The 18,596-nt window shown below is 50.4% G+C and overlaps 1 protein-coding gene across 2 annotated transcripts in view; it reads right to left on the reverse strand.

Moving 5' to 3' along the window:
* Positions 1-18,005, reverse strand: part of NOS2 (nitric oxide synthase 2) — a 33,323-nt gene extending 15,318 nt beyond the window's left edge. Inside the window, exons 1-11 of one of the 2 annotated variants that reach the window (XM_026016246.2) lie at positions 17,863-18,005; positions 14,989-15,073; positions 14,108-14,230; positions 12,478-12,626; positions 8,941-9,103; positions 7,893-7,984; positions 6,734-6,875; positions 6,499-6,638; positions 4,602-4,776; positions 4,392-4,493; positions 572-766 (exon numbers count right to left, since the gene is read on the reverse strand). In XM_026016246.2, the coding sequence (XP_025872031.2) occupies positions 572-766; positions 4,392-4,493; positions 4,602-4,776; positions 6,499-6,638; positions 6,734-6,875; positions 7,893-7,984; positions 8,941-9,103; positions 12,478-12,626; positions 14,108-14,230; positions 14,989-15,073; positions 17,863-17,969 (1,473 nt within the window). In that variant the 5' untranslated portion in view covers positions 17,970-18,005. The remainder of the gene's footprint in view (positions 1-571; positions 767-4,391; positions 4,494-4,601; positions 4,777-6,498; positions 6,639-6,733; positions 6,876-7,892; positions 7,985-8,940; positions 9,104-12,477; positions 12,627-14,107; positions 14,231-14,988; positions 15,074-17,862) is intronic. The other variant, XM_026016247.2, reaches the window with a different exon arrangement.
* Positions 18,006-18,596: the final 591 nt, after the last annotated feature.

Here is an 18,596-nt window from a genome sequence, read left to right on the forward strand (position 1 = left end):
GTGGGAGAGTCGCCCGCAGGCATGTCTGACCCAGGAGCCAAGCTCTTCACCATTATGGGATATGATAGGTGAGGGTCACAGTGATCAACCTTAGAAGCAGAAGCCCCATGACAGCAATGGGCCACTAAAGGTAGAATAAAGGTATTTCCTTGGGGCACCTGGGTGGCTCAGTGGTTGAATGTCTGCCTTCGGCCCAAGGCGTGATCCCAGTCCTGGGATCCAGTCCTGCATCAAGCTCCCTGCAGGGACCCTGCTTCTCCCTCTATGTCTCTGCCTCTCTCTGTGTGTCTCTCATGTCTCTCATGTGCCTCTCAAATAAATATATTAGAAAAAAAAAAACCTATTTCCTTAAGTTCCATTCTCTGTGAAAATGGACACTGTTCAGCCTCTAGGAGTGCAGCCTGCAAAGCATAGGCCTCTGTGTCCCTGACCCTCCCCTGTGTGTCTTGCATGAATTAGCATGCATACGTGCACACATCTGCTCACACACACACACACACACGCACACATCCAATCACACTCTCTCCATCCCTGAGCTCCCAAGACAGAGGAGAGAAAAGCCCTCCCTTACCTGGTAGTAGTAGAAAGGGGACAGGACATAATTTAACATCTCCTGGTGGAACACAGGAGTGATACTCCCAGAAATCGGGGGGACCAGCCAAATCCAGTCGGCAGGGCAGCCCCCTCGGGAGCGGTACTCGCTCTGCATGTACTTCATGAAGGACTCTGCAGCTGAGTGGTGATCCATGATGGTCACATTTTGCTTCTGAATTAGAAGGAGGCAAAGAAGGAGGGTTTGATGTAAGGGATGGGGGAGTCAGGAACACGGTCTGTCAGCGGCAGGGCTCCCAAGATGGGACTATGGAAAGGCCTGGCATCAGTAAAATGTGACAGCAATTGCCCCTGGCCACCTTCTTGCTGCTAAAACTAAATACCCAAGTAGAAGGCACTTTCTGGACCTCCAAAGGAGCCCCAGAAATCACTACAGCCATGCTCGACCCACAGATCACATGGTGGCCCCCCCTTGGCTCTCTAGGGGCCATGTCAGCTTTTCAGGCTACACCTACAAGTCTCCCCCAACTCCCCACAAATGGCTCCCTCTTGATGCTGATAAATCTAGCCACAGAGGCTTCTTGTCACTTGTTAGTAGAGATTTTCAAGAGTCATATCCCCAAGAATGTGGCTCTCTCAGCCAAGAAGGAACTAGACATCTCTGAAGAGGACGGAGCATCGGGATAACCACAGCGTATGGAAGACAAGTCACCACAATGTCCCACATCCTAAATTTACAAGCCAAGGGGTATGAGCCTTCCTGGAATGATCCAAAAGAAGCAGCCACACCCCTCACTGCCCAGAGCAACTCATCTAGTCAAGTGTTCAGTGTCGTGATTCAAACCTTGGCCTCTTACTGGCCCTTTGAGCATGAGCTCTTAGCTCCTGAACTTCACTAAGCCTCAGTTTCCTCATATGGAAGATATGAGGCTGCTCAAGGGCACAAGCAGAGCACAGAACATGTGCAATAAGCATTAGCTGCCATTCTTCTATCTGCTAGGCACTGCATAAAGCACAGGCATTATAGAGGTGAAAATGTGGCCCCCTTTCTGCATTAGATTATATTCTAAGGAGGGACGCTTGGGTGGCCCAGTGGTTGAGTATCTGCCTTTGACTCAGGTGTGGTCCCGGAGTCCCGGGATCAAGTTCCACATCGGGCTCCCTGCATGGGGCCTGCTTCTCTCTCTGCCTATGTCTCTGCCTCTCTCCCTCTGTGTCTCTCATGAATAAATAAATAAAATCTTAAAAAAAGATTATATTCTAAGGAGAGGAGGCAGAGGAAGTTGGCCTTCCATGTGGTCTGCTATAAGATGTAAAGGAAGAGAGTGCAGGTGCTGTTGGGAGCCAGAGGGGGCTGAGCTCAGGCAGAGGCCTGGAGGAGAGGCTGCTTCTAAGGGGAGGCAAGTCTTGGGGGATGGGCACAAGTTGGGTGGGGGATGGGCATTTCTGGAGGAGGACACTGCCTGAGTCAGGCTGGAGGCACAGGGGGAGCCCACCAATGGAGGGCTCAGGCGGCCTTCTGAAATCTTACACATATGCAAGCAGCTCCTGGGTACCAGACCAGTTTGATGCTCAGAAGCTGATGATGGTAGTAATAAATAAGAAGAACAGCAAAATGAATACCTACAGAATGTTCGCTATGGGCCAGGCAGCCCAGCTAAGTGTTTTGCACACAGTTTCACTGAATTCTTACAATAACCTAGTGAGGGAGATCCTACTATTTATTCCCATTTTACAGACGAGGAAGTTTATCCTGAAGGAAGATGATGAGGAAGTCCTGGAGACTCTCAAGCAGTGGAGGGGGGTGTGTGGTCAGCAATGGCCAGGAGACAGCCGAGGATCCACAGATTTTCTGGGACATATCTGCATCCTGCAGTGACAGGGCTGGTGTGCAGAACCCCAAGAGCCAGGATGTGCAGTCCACAGGCAGCAGGGTCCTTTTGAGCCAGGCCAGCCACAGCCACAGCCCTAAGGGGGGGCTCTTCCTTTTCCGCCCCAGACCCCCCCATCCCACTTCAGAACAACAAACACAAGTTTGACCTGCCTGTGGGGTGACCAGCCCTGGGAAACTGTGTGATTGTAAATATTTACTGGATGTTTGTTCAATGTCAAGTCCCTGCCCCACTCCACAGAAGGGTTTTTGTCTATTTTGCTTACCACTCACATCCTTGGCCAAGCCTTATGCCTGGCACATGCAAAATGTTCAATATACTTTGCTGAATGAATAAAGGACTGTCTTCCTAGCGGTCTGGCCTCCAGGGCATCTGCAAGCTTTGTGGAGACGGTTTCAGTCTTTAAGGTAACATCTTGGGCAGCCCGGGTGGCTCAGTGGTTTAGCGCCACCTTCAGCCCAGGGCCTGATCCTGGAGACTCAGGATGGAGTCCCACTTCGGGCTCCCTGCATGGAGCCTGCTTCTCCCTCTGCCTGTGTCTCTGCCTCTCTCTCTCTGTGTGTGTGTGTGTGTGTGTCTCTCATGAATAAATAAGTAAAATCTTAAAAAAAAAAAAAAGTAATATCTTCACATATCCCCTGCCTCCTTCCCAAAAGGAAGGGGAACATTTCTATGAATAAAAGCAGTGGACAGACCAAAAGGCTCAGCCCCACACAAGAGCTGACCTGTGTGTAGGCCAATGGGGAGGGTCCATTTGCTCAGCAGATGGAAGAGCAGCCTCTGCTTGTGTGGACATGCACTCTCATTCATTCATTGAGTACATATTTTTTTTCAGTATCTACAATGGCCAGACATTCCACTACACTCTAGAGACAGAGTAGTAAACAAAAGAGACAAGGCCTGGCCCTAACAGGCAAGAAGTAGATGTACTATGTAATGTCAGAAGCTAATAAGAATTATGGGGATGCCTAGGTGGCTCAGTGGTTTAGTGCCTGCCTTCAGCCCAGGGCCTGATCCTAGAGACCCAGGATCGAGTCCCACATCGGGCTCCCTGCGTGGAACCTGCTTCTCCCTCTGCCTGTGCCTCTGCCTCGTTCTCTCTCTGTGTCTCTCATGAATGAATAAATAAAATCTTTAAAAAAAGAATTATGAAGAAAAATACAGAGTTAAAGGAAGAAGAGAGAGGGATGGGATGGAGGTGGAGGTAAGGGTGCCATCTTCCATGGTGTGGTCAGGAAGAGCTACTCTACGGAGGTGACAGTAGAGACCTGGATGAAGGGAAGGAGGGGGTCAGGGGATGATTTGTAGGAAGGGTGTTCTAGGCAGAGGAAAAAGCAAGTGCAAAGGCCCTAAGGTGGGAACCATCATGGTGAGTTTGGCAAACACCAAGAATTCCAGAGTAGTAGAGGATAGACCCCTGACTGGAGTGGCTGGAGGATAAGGAGGTGTAGTGAGACCTTTCAGTGGTTTACCTGTAAAGGGGAGCAGGAAAACAAGGTAGTAGCTGCTGGGAGACTAATTCAATTAGGTGGTCGTTTATTTCTTTGAGATGGGGACCATTATAGCTATTGGTCACTGATAAAAATGACCCAACAGAGAGGAAGACACTGATGAGACAGAAAGGAGGTGGAATTTTCAGGAGTACAGTCCTTGAAAAAGTGAGAGGGAACAGGACTCAGTGCTCAAGCTCAAGGACCTGATGAGTTTTGAAAGTAAGGAGTCACCTGTTGCTAGAAGCATCCAAGTTTATGCTAGAAGACCCAGCGTGAGTAGGATGGCTTATTTGTTTGCATCCCCAGCACCTGGCACAAACTAGGTACTCGATACTTGTGTGATGCTTGAAAAAAAATGGACAGTGTTGTCAGGGGAGAACCAAGCCTGAGATGAGTGGTTGGACCAGATAACCTTCTGACCAGCAAGTCTCCAGACCCACAGAACACAACGTACCTGGAAACTGTGGAGTACAGCGACATTGATCTCAATGACAGCCCGGTCCTTCCAGAGTGAGGCCAGCTTGTGTGTTTCCAGGCCCATCCTTCTGCCCACTTCCTGCAGAGGCAGAGTGATGGGGTGAGTTGGTCCTCAGGGTGCATTCCCCCACCCCCACTCCTGACAGGCCCACATCTGCAGCCAGCCCTCCTGGATGGCTCTTCTTACCTCCAGGATGTTGTAGCGCTGAACATCACAGAAGTCCCGGACCCCAATCTCCGTGCCCATGTACCAGCCGTTGAAGGGGCACCCTGGGAACTCGAGGCCACCCACCTCAAGCAGCATGTTGGCCACTGCAGGCAGGGCGTACCACTTCAGCTCCAGCTCCCGGAACCACTCATACCTGGCAGGGAGGTGGAACCATCAATGATTGTGGCCTGTACTTTTTGCCCATACTCACCCCAACCCCCAACAAAAAAGGCTTCAGAAAGAGAGTCAACCAAGAAAACTCCTTTCCAAGTGTTGTTCTCTACATTCATCCAACCTGGAGAGATGAACTGGGCACAGTAGATATCATTCATTCACTACACATTCATTTATTCACTCATTCCTGCAAACATATGTTAAGCACCAAGTACGTGACAGGCACCGTGCTAAATGCAGAGAACCCAATAGAACATAGCGGTTAAGGACTCTAGTGTCAGAAAACCCAGGTTCTGGTCTGCCTTACTGCTTGCCTGCTGTGTGGCCTTGGGATGTGAGTTAGCCTCTCTGAACCTCAGAAACCCCAGCAGTAAAACAGAGATACTACCATCAAACCCATGGGCTTACTATAAAGGTAACGGTATCATTCATTTATAAATTCATTTATTCCAGAAATATTTATAATTGAGCGCCTACTATGTGCCAGGTACCCTTTTAGGTGTTAGGGATGGATAGCTGAATAAGAAAAGCAAGATCCGGGACGCATGGCTCAGCTGTTGAGTGTCCGCCTTCAGCTCCAGGCATGATCCTGGGATCTGAGATTGAGTCCTGCATAGGGTTCCTTGCAGGGAGCCTGCTTCTCCCTCTGCCTATGTCTCTGCCTTTCTCTCTGTGTCTCTCATGAGTAAATAAATAAAATCTTAAAAAAAAAAAGGCAAGATCCCTATTCTCAAGGAGCTCAAGACTCTAGACAGACTAGAGTCTAGATTCTAGACTATAAGCAAGTAGACAGATGAATAGAAAAATCAAAACAAGATGAGGTGGTAGACAGAGGATGAGAGTGTCTTCTCTAGATTGAGTGTTCAGAATAGAGGCCTATAGAGGGGGTTACATTTTTTTTTTAAGATTTTATTTATTTATTTGAGAGAGTGACAGAGCAAGCATGAACAATGTGGTGGGGGGGATGGGCAGAGGGAGAGGGGGAAGCAGACTCCCCTCTGAGCAGGGAGCTGATCCCAGGGGCTTGATCCCAGGGCTTGATCCCAGGCCCCTGGGATCATGACCTGAGCCAAAGGCAGATGCTTAACCACCTGAGCCACCCAGGCGCCCCTAGAGGGGGTTACATTAAGGAAATACCTCTTTGTCAAGAAATGAATCCTTTACATTTCTGAGGAAAAGGTATGTCAGGTGGCGGGAATAGCAAGTGCAAAAGCCCTTAGGTTAGGACTGAGTTCAATGTATGCAGAGGATGAAAAGTCAAGTCCAACTCAATGCCTGCTACACAGTGAGTCTCAATAGATGGAAGTATTTTTGTGATTGTGACTGCTGCCCAGAGCAGGGGCTGAACCAGATGAGCTCCAGAAGTCACTTCGGCCATATACTTTCACCACAGTCAGAAGAGGGGCAGATAAGAGAGTTGGCAGGAAGACAAGAGGCCTGGGCTGCTCAGTGTGAGAATATTAGAGCCTTTTGAGGGCTCCTCTCCCAAGGTCACTGCTTTCCTAGTTCCTAGGGCCCCATATGTCTAAGCCTCTGCTTCCCCTTCATCATCAACATATCGTTTTAAGTCTGAGGCCTAAGACTCAAGCCCAGGATTCCTGTACAAGCATCAACAAGGCTTGAAAGCCAGCCCTTCTGGACACCATCTGCTCCTTAAAAGAGTACTAGAGCATGCATGTTACCTCATCCCTAGCCTGCTTACTTGGGATGTTCCATGGGTACCTCGAGCACAAGGTCAGGTGGGATTTCAAAGAACTCAGGGTCTTGGCCATCAGCCTGCAGCACCAGAGGCACCACATCAAAGCGGCCGTACTTGGGCTTCCAGCCCAGGTCGATGCACAGCTGGGGACAAGATAAGTGCAGTGAGTCTGGGCCTGACCCAGGCCCCTTGACCCCTCTGGCTTCACTCTGTCAGCCACCAAGGCTGGATCTCGCACCTGGGTGAACTCCACACTGGCAGGGTCCCCCAGGATAGTGCCATCGGGCATCTGGTAGCCAGCATAGCGGATGAGCTGGGCGTTCCAGACTCGGAAGTCATGCTTCCCATCAGTTCGCTGGGGGAACACGGTGATGGCCGACCTTCACCAAGACAAGAATAGTGCCATTTACTCCTCGGTTCAGGAGGAGGGGGGCTCCCAGTCCCCACAGGGCCCCTCTGCTTCCCATCTTCCTGCTCCCCATTCCTCTGCCCCCGTGCTAGCTTAACCAAACTCCTGCAACAACACAACATGCTAGGTTCTCATGGGCTTCTGTGTAACCTGCCCCCCTTCCTGACACACCCTCACTCTCCTTCTTCTCCTTCCGGCTCCTCCCTTTCCTTCAAAACCAATTCAAGGACACCTCCCCCCACTCCCTCCCCCCCCCCCCCCGCCCCCACCGCCATCCCTTGATCATTCCTCATCCCTCAGGCAGGGTTAACTGCCTCAGCCTTTGCCCTTGCTGCACATTGCACATTGCTCTCATGAAATTCAGTTAGCTGGACACTTGTCTAGTGCCAGGCCTAGGTTCCCAGTGGGCTGGAGCAGTGTCCTAAGTCTTAGTCACCTCTGCATTGCTCCCGCCCCACTGCTATGCCTAGTCATGACTTGGGTTCCCCTTATGTAGGTGCTACATGTTTGCTAAACAAAAAAATGAATGAATGACCAAATGGGCATTTCAGTCCTATCAGCTCTGACCTCTTTGGTTGGGGGTAAGAGGAGGGAGGTGGGGGGTGGGTACTGATGAACAGTGACTCTCTTGGTTCTAAGAAAAATGGAGGCTTGAGCTGCAAAACCAACCTCTTGTTCCTTCTAAAAAGTGGGGAGCCAGCTGACCTCAAGCAGTGAAGATGTTGCTTCTTAAAGATCCCCCATCCCCTCCAAATGGTTCCAAGTCAGAAGGAAACCAAGGACATGGGCTAGGAAGGGGGGCTAGGCTCATGGAAACTAGCCTCAGTACTAGGGCAGCTTCTTCTCGCCGAAAAAGCCTGCATCTTTCTCTTCTCTCTTTCTCCCTGGCTTCTCCTGGAGAAGCCTCCCCTAAACCCATCTGCATCCTTTGGCTCAGACTCAGGGTCAGGGTGAGCCCCAGCCCCAGCCCTGGGAAAGGCACACTCACCTGATGTTGCCATTGTTGCTGGCATAACGCAGGTGTCTGCAGATGTGCTCAAACATTTCCTTGGCAGTGGAACAGCTCCGGGCATCAAAGACCTGCACACAGCCCACCCAGCCCAGGCCATCAAGGATTGTGAGGACAGAGGCCTTGGGGTTGATCAGAAGCTAAGTTACAAGGGACTGGGGGAGAGACCTGAACCCCCTACCCCACCCCAAACACCAAGCTTTCTCCTCTTTGCATCGCCACCTCCCACCTCAGGGTTGCCTCATCTAGCCTTTCTTCTGCTCTCCTGGGGGATCCCAGGCAACTCCTCTTGGAAGACCCCATCAAAACCCAAATCCCAAGAAAATCTGACTTTTGAACACAAGAATCATGATTCCCACTGCCCTAGCCTAGTGCCTCCACAATGTTAGCACCTTTTCCAAGGGGCTCCTAGCACATTCTTTTTTCAGCCAGTGTTGGTTTCACTGGCATTTCTTATCAATTTTCCCACCCCAGCAATTTCCATATTGCCCAGCAGTGAATGATCCCCCAAGATAAAGACACCTAGGAGGCTAGGATAAAGAAAATGTTTCCTAGGAGCCAAGGATTCAAACAGACGAGGTAAACTATCTCTCTTGTGGTTTCAACAGGTCATTTGGTTTTATGTCTGTTTAACTTAAGAGAAAAGACCGGATAGAAATCCTGTGCTGAAATCAGATTCTAGGGGCACCTGGGTGGCTCAGTGGTTGAGCATCTACCTTCGGCTCAGGTGGTGATCCCAGGGTCCTGGGATGGAGTCCCACATCAGGCTCCCCACAGGGAGCCTGCTTCTCCCTCTGCCTATGTCTCTGCCTCTTTCTCTGTGTCTCTCGTGAATAAATGAATTTTAAAAAAATCTTGAAATCAGATTCTAGACTTCTAGGGGGAGCCCTATGAACCCCTATGTCAAGTTCACAAATGTGAAGACAGAACTGGGGAGTCCCACCGGGCGACTCAGAGCCACATACTCAGCGCCTGCTCCCCGCCCCACCCCCAATTTCCTCTCCTGCCCAGGTCTAAGGAAGGCCACCTGGAGGTTGGACCACTGGATCCTCCCGATGCAGCGGGGAGCGTTGCGCCAGGCCTGCTTGGTGGCGAAGATGAGCTCATCCCCCGTCAGCTGATAGGTTCCTGTTGTTTCTATCTCCTTTGTTACTGCTTCCACCCTGGCCAGATGTTCCTCTATTTTTGCCCTGGGGGACAGGAAGACAGCAGGAAGATCAACAATGAGATGGCCTTAGATGAGGATTAATTCGATCCACAGAAGCAGGAACTGAGCTAGGATACCAGGAGGGCAAGATGTCCCTCACCGAGACTGTCCCCTCCAGGGTCAGCTTCATAGGTGTAAGACCGTGTCCCAGAATTCAGAAGGGTCCCAGGCCTGGCTTAGTGCTCTGCTGTCCCTGTCTTGAAATTCTTAATCATTTTTGAACAGGGAGCCCACGTTTTCACTTTGCCACTGGGTCCAGTTACGCTGGTCCTGTTCTCATTGGCATCCTTGTTTCCAGATACTTTTACTCCAGTCCTATTCATCTCAGCTTGGTAAGCATCAACAAGGAGTGCAACCTTTCTCAGATACCTGCACGACCTGGAGGAGTACCCATCAAGCCACAGCCGCATCCTGCTTCCCGGCCACCATCCTATGATCCAGAGATGAGCAGTCCCTCCCATGAATGCTCCCGTGTACCGAGGAATCATTATGAGCCAGGAACTGGGCAAAGCCACTCACAGTCCGGGTCTCGCCGAGTCTGTGAGGGTGGCATTTTTCTGCTCATTTTATAATCTGGAGTATGAAGGCTCTAGCAGGTTAAGTACTAGCCTGAGAACGTAAGTGTGATAAAGAGCAATCAGGATTTACATTCAGGTTGCCCTAATGCCAAGGCCAGGCTCTTAACCTTCCACCCTCCACCCTAGGGGATTGCAAGCGCAGAGATGTTGAGGGCCCACCCACGCTTTCCTGAGCTGGGATGGGTTTTCAGGACTCAGCCTGTAGGGCCGCAGGGCCTACCCAGGAAGGAGCCCTCCACAGCACGATCCAATATCGCAGGCCCCCTAGAATATGCTTTTTCTCAACCTCGGCATTGCTCAGCCAGCAATCAATCCCAGGGGAGATTTCTAAAGTGTTTCTCCTCACCCCTCCCAGGCTACAAAAATATCTCCCAGGGTGGGGATTCAGAAAGGCTTTGAGACACACACACACACACACACACACACACACATGCCAACCTTGAAATTTCCAATCAACACCAAAGACAATTTGAAATGGCAACAATCGAAACTATTTAAGGAATGAACTCCTGATTAAGGAGAATGGCCGACTCTGAACAAAGTGGCCTTTCTGTGTATGAAGAGTGTCTTGACAACTCTTCCTTTATTAAAGAAAAAAGCTTGGAGACAAAACATCGGGGGCTCTTTATCTTCAAGGACACTCCTGGCATAAGGACCTGCTGGGTGAGATTGACGTTGCCACACTGGAAGCCCCCTCCTTTCCCACACAAAGCTTCTAAAGCTTCTAGCAAGACTCCTTGCTCTATGTCTATGCATAGAAACAGTACCAGTCACCAGAACAGAAGCCCTAAGCACAGTAGTAGTGTTAATGTGTGGCTATGTAAAGAAAGCATTATTTTTCACATTTCCCCCAATTCCTTTAGAGTTTTATATTTTACCACTTTTTCCATACAGTCACATTTCTCAGGCACTACAGACGTTATGATGCTTATGGTTCCAAAAAAAAAAAAAAGAGTATTGCTTTTGGACTCAGTGAATGAATTTGAACAGAACATTCAGCAAGTTACAATTTCTAACTATAACAATCCTTCATTCGCTAACAATCAAAACTGCCAGCCGTCTGTGACTCTGGCTGCTAGTGTAGCTGTGGATGGACTGTCATTCATCCTTTGTACCCTCCAGATCTCTTGACGGGTTCAAGGTATGGGGTTGGGACTTTCCCTTTGTGAGAAACAACTGTGTTTGAACAGCTACCAAGAACAACTTAGTTGCTTTCCTGGGCTAACACCCACCCAGTGCCTTCTAAACACCAGCAGGACCTCCCAGGTCCAGAATGAAGTTGGAATCTTCTAGAACACAGGTTAAAAGCAGGGGCTCTGGTGCCAAACTGCCTGGGTTCAAATCCCACTGCAGGACTCCCAAACGTCTGACTTCAAGCAAATGATTTCATCTGTGGCCTTCAGTTCCCATAAACTGGGGGGTTCCTACAGTTATCTGTAAAATGTCTATAAAATCACAATGATACTCATTTCCTAGAGTTGTGGTGAGCATTACTTATAAAGCACTTACACACGGCCCGGGATGTACTTAGTGCTCAGTAAATGTCAGTGTTGATACGGTGGCCCAACGAGGCCCATCAAGAGAATTCCTAGACCCTGAAAGGCTCATTGGTCACTGGCAGGGCTCACAGCCCAAGACCTTGAACCTCCTAGTGGCGAAGCACTCCCATAGAGGCTGCAGTTACACAGCACATGTGGCAGCCAAGCCCCAGCAGGTTACTCAGCCTGGTTCTCTCTGAGAATCGCCGGAGGAGCTTTTTGGAGAGAACACAGAGGTCTTCCCACTCCACACTTCCTGAGATCCTGAGGCCCTTGGCCAAGGCACCCCAGCATCAGCATTTTACAAAGTCCTCAGGTGATTTTATGACAGCCAGGATTGAAATCAGTGGCCGTGGAAGATAAGGGTCTTTTTCATAGACGCTAGGCTCCTTCCAGCTCAGATATTTGTAGGGTCATAGTAGAGAGGATGTGGTATCACCAGGAACCACTCTTTCCACCATGGGGGTCCCAGGTGTGCTTCTATGATTCGTTTCATGCCACAGAGTGCTGCCTGGCCTACACCATAAAAGACACACTCCCCTCCCAGCCCATCAAACAGCAAATCCATTCTGTCAGCCATTCTGTCTCACAATCCCTTTGTGTATTTTTATTTTAAAGTTATAAATGGGCTTAAATTAATAATCACGTATTTTATGAAATCCAGGAATACAGAACTGCACAGAGTTCAATGCAAAGAGCATGACCTGCTCTCTCCAAGACACGTGGCATGGATTCTAGCTGGGACTGGGCTTCCCTGTTCATGTGGAGGAGGGTCTGACCAGGTGGTCCCAAAAGTCCTTCCTGCCTCAAACATTTCCTAATAAAAGGGTGCACACCAGTTCACAGTCAAGGTCACTTTGTTCTGAACTTACATAATCCTCACAACAATCTTACGAGCTGGATTCTATTCTCACCCTACTTTTATAGAGGAGGAAGTTGACATGCAGAGAAGATGAACAGATTTCCCAAGGATACAGGGCTAGTTACTGGCACAGCCAGGATTCAAAGTCAAACAGCTATACTCCTGATCCGCGCTTTTCACCATTATTGCTCTGCCTCTTTTTCTTATAATTATGAGAACCTATGCTGGGCTGGGGTCTCCCCCCTTGGAAAACTATGCTTGAGCCCTGGCTCCACTGTGAATCTGGGAAGGGAAAGAGCCTGGGGTCAGAGGGAAATGACTGGAGACAGGAGAGCTCAGGGAAACGGGGAGGCAGTGACCCAGTCCAAGTGAGACTTACTCTTTGAAGGAGCTGTAATACTGGTTGACAAATTCAATGGCTTGAGGTAGAAGCTCGTCTGGGGGGGTTGGCTTGTCCCTGGGTTCTCTGGTCAAACTTTTGGGGTTCATGATGGCTCCCAGACAAGACTTGGACTTGCAAGCAAGATCCTGGGAAGGGAGAGGCAAGTGGTGAGGGGGCTGCCTGGAACCCTCAGGAAGGTGTTGATGGGCGTCTTCCTTCCGGGCCAGCTCTCCTAGCCATCTCTTTCTCCTCCAGCTGCTCCAGCTTCCTGCTGCCCCTCTCCACCCCTGTGTTACCTCCTCCTTGGGGCCCACCAAGCTTTCTCACCACCCACATCTCCTTTCCTCTACTGGCTGACCCAAGGGGGTATGAGCTGGGGTTATTCCCACCACCTTGGGCTCAGTCTCTGGCTCTGCTCCCTGGCCAGACTCAGACCCAGGGCAAAGTCAACAGCTCGATCCCGGGGAATATCTCCACTACCTTCTCATTTAAAGAGACTGATGTGACTCGTGGGAACACAGTTTTGTACTTAGCCAAAATGAACCGAATGGAGAGGATACAAATCCTAAAGTTAGAAGATGGCACAGAAAAAATGCTGGAAGAATGTACATCCAAATGTTAATTGTGGTAATTTCTGGAAGGTATGGGAAATCCTTCTGTTTTCATGGTCTTGAAATTTTCATTTCCTTTCTACTTTATAATCAGAATGCATTCTATAGTTAGATTAAGACACTTAGAAGAAGGAGCCTTGAAGGACTCTTATTCCAACTACTCAACGGCTGCTTGAACCCCTCTCCCATCTCCCTATCAAATTTGAATTCTTCTAGTGACAGGGAGCTCACTATCTCCCGATGTTGCTCAGTCCAGCTTTGGGCAGTTCTTTTAGAAAATTCTCCCTGATTAGGGGCACCTGGATGGTTCAGTGTTGGTTAAACATCTGCCTTCCACTCAGGTCATGATCTCAAAGTCCTGGGATCCAGCCCTGCATCAAGCTTCCTGCTCAGTGGCGAGCCTGCTTCCCCCTCTCCCCATGCCCCTCCCCACCCTGCTTGTTCTCTCTCTCTATCTCTCTCTCTCTCTCAAACAAAAATAAAATAAAATTGTAAAAAAAGAAAACTTTCCCTGATTAAAAGAAAAGGAGGGATGCCTGGGTGGCTCAGAGGTTAAGCGTCTGCCTTCAGCTCAGGGTGGGATTCTGGAGACCTGGGATCGAGTCCCACGTCAGGCTCCCTGCATGGAGCCTGCATCTCCCTCTGCCTGTGTCTCTGCCTCTCTCCCTGTGTCTCTCACAAATAAGTAAATTTAAAAGAAAAAATTTAAAAAGAAAATGAAAAAAATTTCTCCCCATTACTATGCTGTCTCTGTAAAAAAGACTGCATTTCTTCCTGTAATCATTCATCCTGTCTCCTGGATTATCCAACACCCATTATGGGAACTAACAGGGAGCTGGCATTGTCTCCATCCTCTGTCATTTGTGTGGACCACTGGCTCCTGTTCCCACCACCCTGTGTCCAAGCAGATAACTGTCTGGCTTGCCCAGGGGTGCATCCATTTGATCTACTAAGGGCCCTAATGGCTCCACCAGCTTGGGACGAAGGTGGTTCTCCCTGAGCCCCAGCCTTCTCACCCCTTTGGCCTTGTGGTGAAGTGTGTCTTGGAAGGTCATCCCGTTGCCCCAGTTTTTGATCCTCACATGCCGTGGGCAGGCCCGTGGGGGCGCAGCTGGCTTGATTGTAGATTCTGGAGACGTCTAAGAGGGGGAAACATCAAGGATTTACAAATGCCTCTACCCCAGGACCCCACTTTGGCTTGGGGTGGGGGACTATGAGGGGACCCAGGTCAGGATGTCAGTCTGTGTCCCCCTCCTCCTTTCCCGGCAGCCTGGCCACCTGGGCCAGTGCCTGCTAAGAGCCCCAGGTGCCTGGGCCATGGGCCAGGCTTCTCTCCTCACCTAAGACCCTGCCAAATGTTCCCTCAGTGAAATTGCAACAGGAGGGACTGAGGTTAGATGCAAGAGAGGCTCTTGTCACAGCCAGTACTGCAGAGAGCAGAAATCAGGACTTCCCTGGAGTTATTTAAGAACATGGAATCCATCTTCTCTCCCACCTCCCACCCATTTCTCTGCCCACCTCTCCGGAATGCTGGGATCCAAAGCTCTTAGGAAATATGGGACCTTTGGGCTAGAAGCTGGGAGCTGGAACTGGGGTTCAGCTGCTGAGTCTGGGATTGTGTTGCGGTGCCCCTCCCCCTCCGCCCGGCTCCATGAATGTCCACCTTGCATCTGTGCCTGTAGCCTGCACAGGCAAGCCATCCAGGGGCCATAGCACCATAGAATCCACCACTCCTGCTTTCCAGGGATCATCCCACTCTCCCAAGGCCCTTCCTCACTACCTGTACCCCTGAGGATCCCCACTCATTGCCCAGGCCTCAGCCTCCACTAGGCTGCTCAGCCTGCATCTGCCTGGGCAAGGAAGGAAGGGGCTTCCCACACCCTTGTGACTCACTGACCTTTACCGTCCCTGTGAGGGACTGGGGGGACTCATCCCGGTGCTTGCTGAGGCTGTGACACTTGGGGTCATCCTGTGTCACTAGACTGCGAAAGGAAACAGCCATCATGAGATAGAGTATCTAAGGGCAGAGAGGGATCTTGGAGTCCCCCTTGCCAACCCTCATTTGATGGATGAGGGAACCGAGGTTCAGAGGGTGGGAGTGAATTTCACAGTTGCCACACCAGGAATATGTGTGTCTGTGGTGGGGGAGGCAGCCCACCAGACCTAATCTCCCCACCATCATCACCCTCCCTCCTCCTCCTCCTCCTCTTCTCTTGCCTTCCCCCTACAAAACCGAGAGCTAAGACAAAGTTAGCTGCCCAAATGGTGACCCATGGAAGCTCTGGGAAGATGCCCCGCCAAAAGTCAACTACAAATGTGAGATGAGACTAAATACAGAGAAAATGGCTCCTTTAATCCCCCCACTCCAGGACAGCAGCAGGGTCCACTATCCACTTGTTTGGGGGGGACTTAAGCTTTTTTATTTAAAGTCCTTGACTTATATTGGTTTATTTACTTATTCTAATTTTTTTATTATTTATGGTAAATGTTAAGTGTACACAAGTAGAAAAAATGGTATAATAAATCTCCACAGGCCCTTCACCCAGATTCAACTCCACTCAACAAGTATCAACCCATGGCCAGTTTTATTTCAACTCTACTCTCCTAGCATCTGCCATCATTTCAAAGCAAATCTGAGCTGTCAGGTCATCCCCGAAATATCTCAGTAAGGATATCTGGAAGTCAAGAACTCTTTTAAAAGATATGTTGCTTATATTTATTTCAAAATGACAGATGTAAAAAACTTTGCCTGTCCTTTGAAGGTGAAAAAGCCCAGTAGTCTGAAATCACTTAGGAACCACTCCCTCTAATTTGGGATTCCAGATTTGTTCTCCCAGCAGATGCTACAGAAAACAGCAAGCATGTGACCTTTCTAGGCTCCTTATACATGAGCACCCCTTAATAGCACCCCCCACACATGCCTCCTCCTAGGGTGAATCACACTATAGGAGCACTTCAGTATGAAACCTTGTTGTGGTCCGTGGTCCGTGCTCTTCTGGGTATTTCTGGGGTGGACACGCATGTGCGTACACATCCAAGGGGAAAGAAGTCAGAAAATCTCTCATTTTCTACTTTATACATATTTGGAATGTGTTGGAATGTGAAGAATGAGTATGTATTACTTTAATTAGTGGAAAAAGTATGACTGTATATTTAAATTAACATTATATAATTAACTACACACATTATATAGTAGCATTACATGATAATAACTACAAAGAGATAGTGTCTCTTTAAGAGAACCTAAGTATGTATCAGAACACAGCTTCTATCTGAATGGAGTCACTCAAACCCTACCATCACCTCTCTGGGTCAGACTGGAGGCCCCACCAGGAAAAAGCTCAAAATCTATTGAGTCAGAGCAGGTAAGCCACCTGAGCAATTCATCACGGGGCTTCTTAAAATGGAAGTTGTTTTGAGGCTGAAGTCCTCAGTGAGGCAATGCCTTACCGGTCTTCTGGATCTTTTGCCATCATTCCTTACCTTACCCCCACCTCCACCCTGCTGGTTCTTGCTTCCTTTCACTTGCCTGTGGCCATAGGACTGGAGAAATGGAGAAGCCTACTGGTCCACAGTAACATTTAGATGGAGAAACACCGTTTTTGTATACTTTACATAACTACTGCCCCCAAATATTAAAAAGCTACCTGAAAATCCACTATCTAGGGGGCCCATAGTCAGCCTGACCCCACTGCCTATGGCTGCACATTTATGTTGTATCAGTTTCTCCACTATCATCAATAATGCCTCAAACTGTTACTGTATACGGTCTGATGCTGTGTGTGTGTGTGTGTGTGTGTGTGTGTCAAGCATAGAAAATGCCAGTAAATATTGACAGTGGCTAGCGTGATGTGATGACAGCATAGGAGATGTGAATTTTCCTTTATAGGTTTCTGCATTTTTCAACTTTCACTATGACCATGCACTCTTCATAATTAGGGCTTTGTTTTTTTTTTCATTTGAAAAACCAATAAACAAAGCTATGCATGGTCCCCGGCCTCCCCCAGGTGGCTAATTTCTCTGGGCTGGCTGCTGGGAGACTGGGTAGCCAGAAGCCAGGTGAGCATACTAAGGTTCTGGATACTTGTTGTCCAATTATTGCACAGTCTGTCCAGACTCTCCTGCAATTTGGCTAACCCACAGCTATGCCCAGTCCTGTCTGGTCCTTCATGGGAGCAGCAGACCCTTAAGAAGCTGCCATCAGAAGGAGCGCTGGAGTGTAGTGCTTAGACCCCGTAACTACCCATAGCCCCATAGCCCCGGAGTTACTGAGGAGGGAGCTGCGGTCCGTGGCTTGTTTGGGGTAACGGGGTCCTGACTTCCCTGGCAGTTCCCACTCCCCACCACCGCTCGCCGCTGCAAACACGGGGTGGGTGGGTGGAGCGCTCTGGGAAATGGGTCTAATTTGTAAAACAAGACCCTCTTTGCTCTCTTAATCCTATCAGTCCTAAAGTGTGCACAGCCCCCATGTTGAAACATCCACCATTCCTGGTCCTGCCCGCATAGACGCCTCTCAAGGGTGCACGCGGGACCTCTGTGGATCGTCTGTGGCTACTGCCCTGCAACCTCTTCTGCGTTCTGAAGGAGGGAAGCGTGGCATGGAAGCAAACCCTCATCGCAATCCGACGGAGCGAGCATTCTAGCAGCCTCCCACTTTCACGCAAAACCGAGGCCCGCAGCGGGTCAGCGCCGCGCGCCTGGGTCGGAGCCAAGGCCCGGGTGCGGAGCCGCCCGCCCCCCTCCCAGGGCGGACCCGGCCCGGCGGGAGTACCTGGCTCGCGGGGGCCTGCAGGCGGGCTGCGGCCGCAGGATCCTGCGGAGGAGGCGGCAGAGCCGGGGCCGGGCGGCCTCGCACGCAGCGCCCAGCCCCTCGCGCATGGCCCGGCCGCGGGCGCAGCTCCCAGGGCGCCCCGCCCGCCCCGGCCCGGCCCGGCCCTTTTAGCGCCGCGCGACCCCGCAGCCCCCGCCCCGGGGCGGAGCGAGCCCGGAGCAGCCCACCCCCGGCTCCGTCCTGCGCCCGCCCCGGGCCCTCTACACCCGCGGCGGCCGCGGCGGAGTCAGCCTCTGGGGCGGCCCCGGCGCTCCCCGGCCCGAGCAGGCTCTCCCCTTTCACTCCTCGCGAAAGAACAACCAGAGGTTTTCGTAATGACTCCCCCTGCAGGGCGCTTCTAGTTGAGAAAGCAAACGTTCCTGTTATTTCATCTATCCCTTACTAAATCCAGGCAAAAAGGCAGTTTTGTATGGTTTTCTCTCTCTCTTGAGAAGGAAGCTGGGGGCTCCCCTGAGAGGCTAAGGATCTTGCCCCAGGCCACAGCTCCAGCCCTCTCGTCCCATACCCCATACGGCTGCCCCAAGATCTGCTCTCTCTCCGGCGAGTTCTGTGAGTCTAGCAAAGAAGCCAAAGGAAACACAGGGCTGGGGGTGACGTCTCATGGGAGACAGGGCCGGCTGCTGGTGGTGAGGTCCCTTCGGGTCCCCTCCAGGGGGCTAGTCCTCGCAGGAGGC

The sequence above is a fragment of the Vulpes vulpes genome, chromosome 2, assembly GCF_048418805.1.
Source record: "Vulpes vulpes isolate BD-2025 chromosome 2, VulVul3, whole genome shotgun sequence".
In the NCBI taxonomy this organism is placed as follows: domain Eukaryota; kingdom Metazoa; phylum Chordata; class Mammalia; order Carnivora; family Canidae; genus Vulpes; species Vulpes vulpes.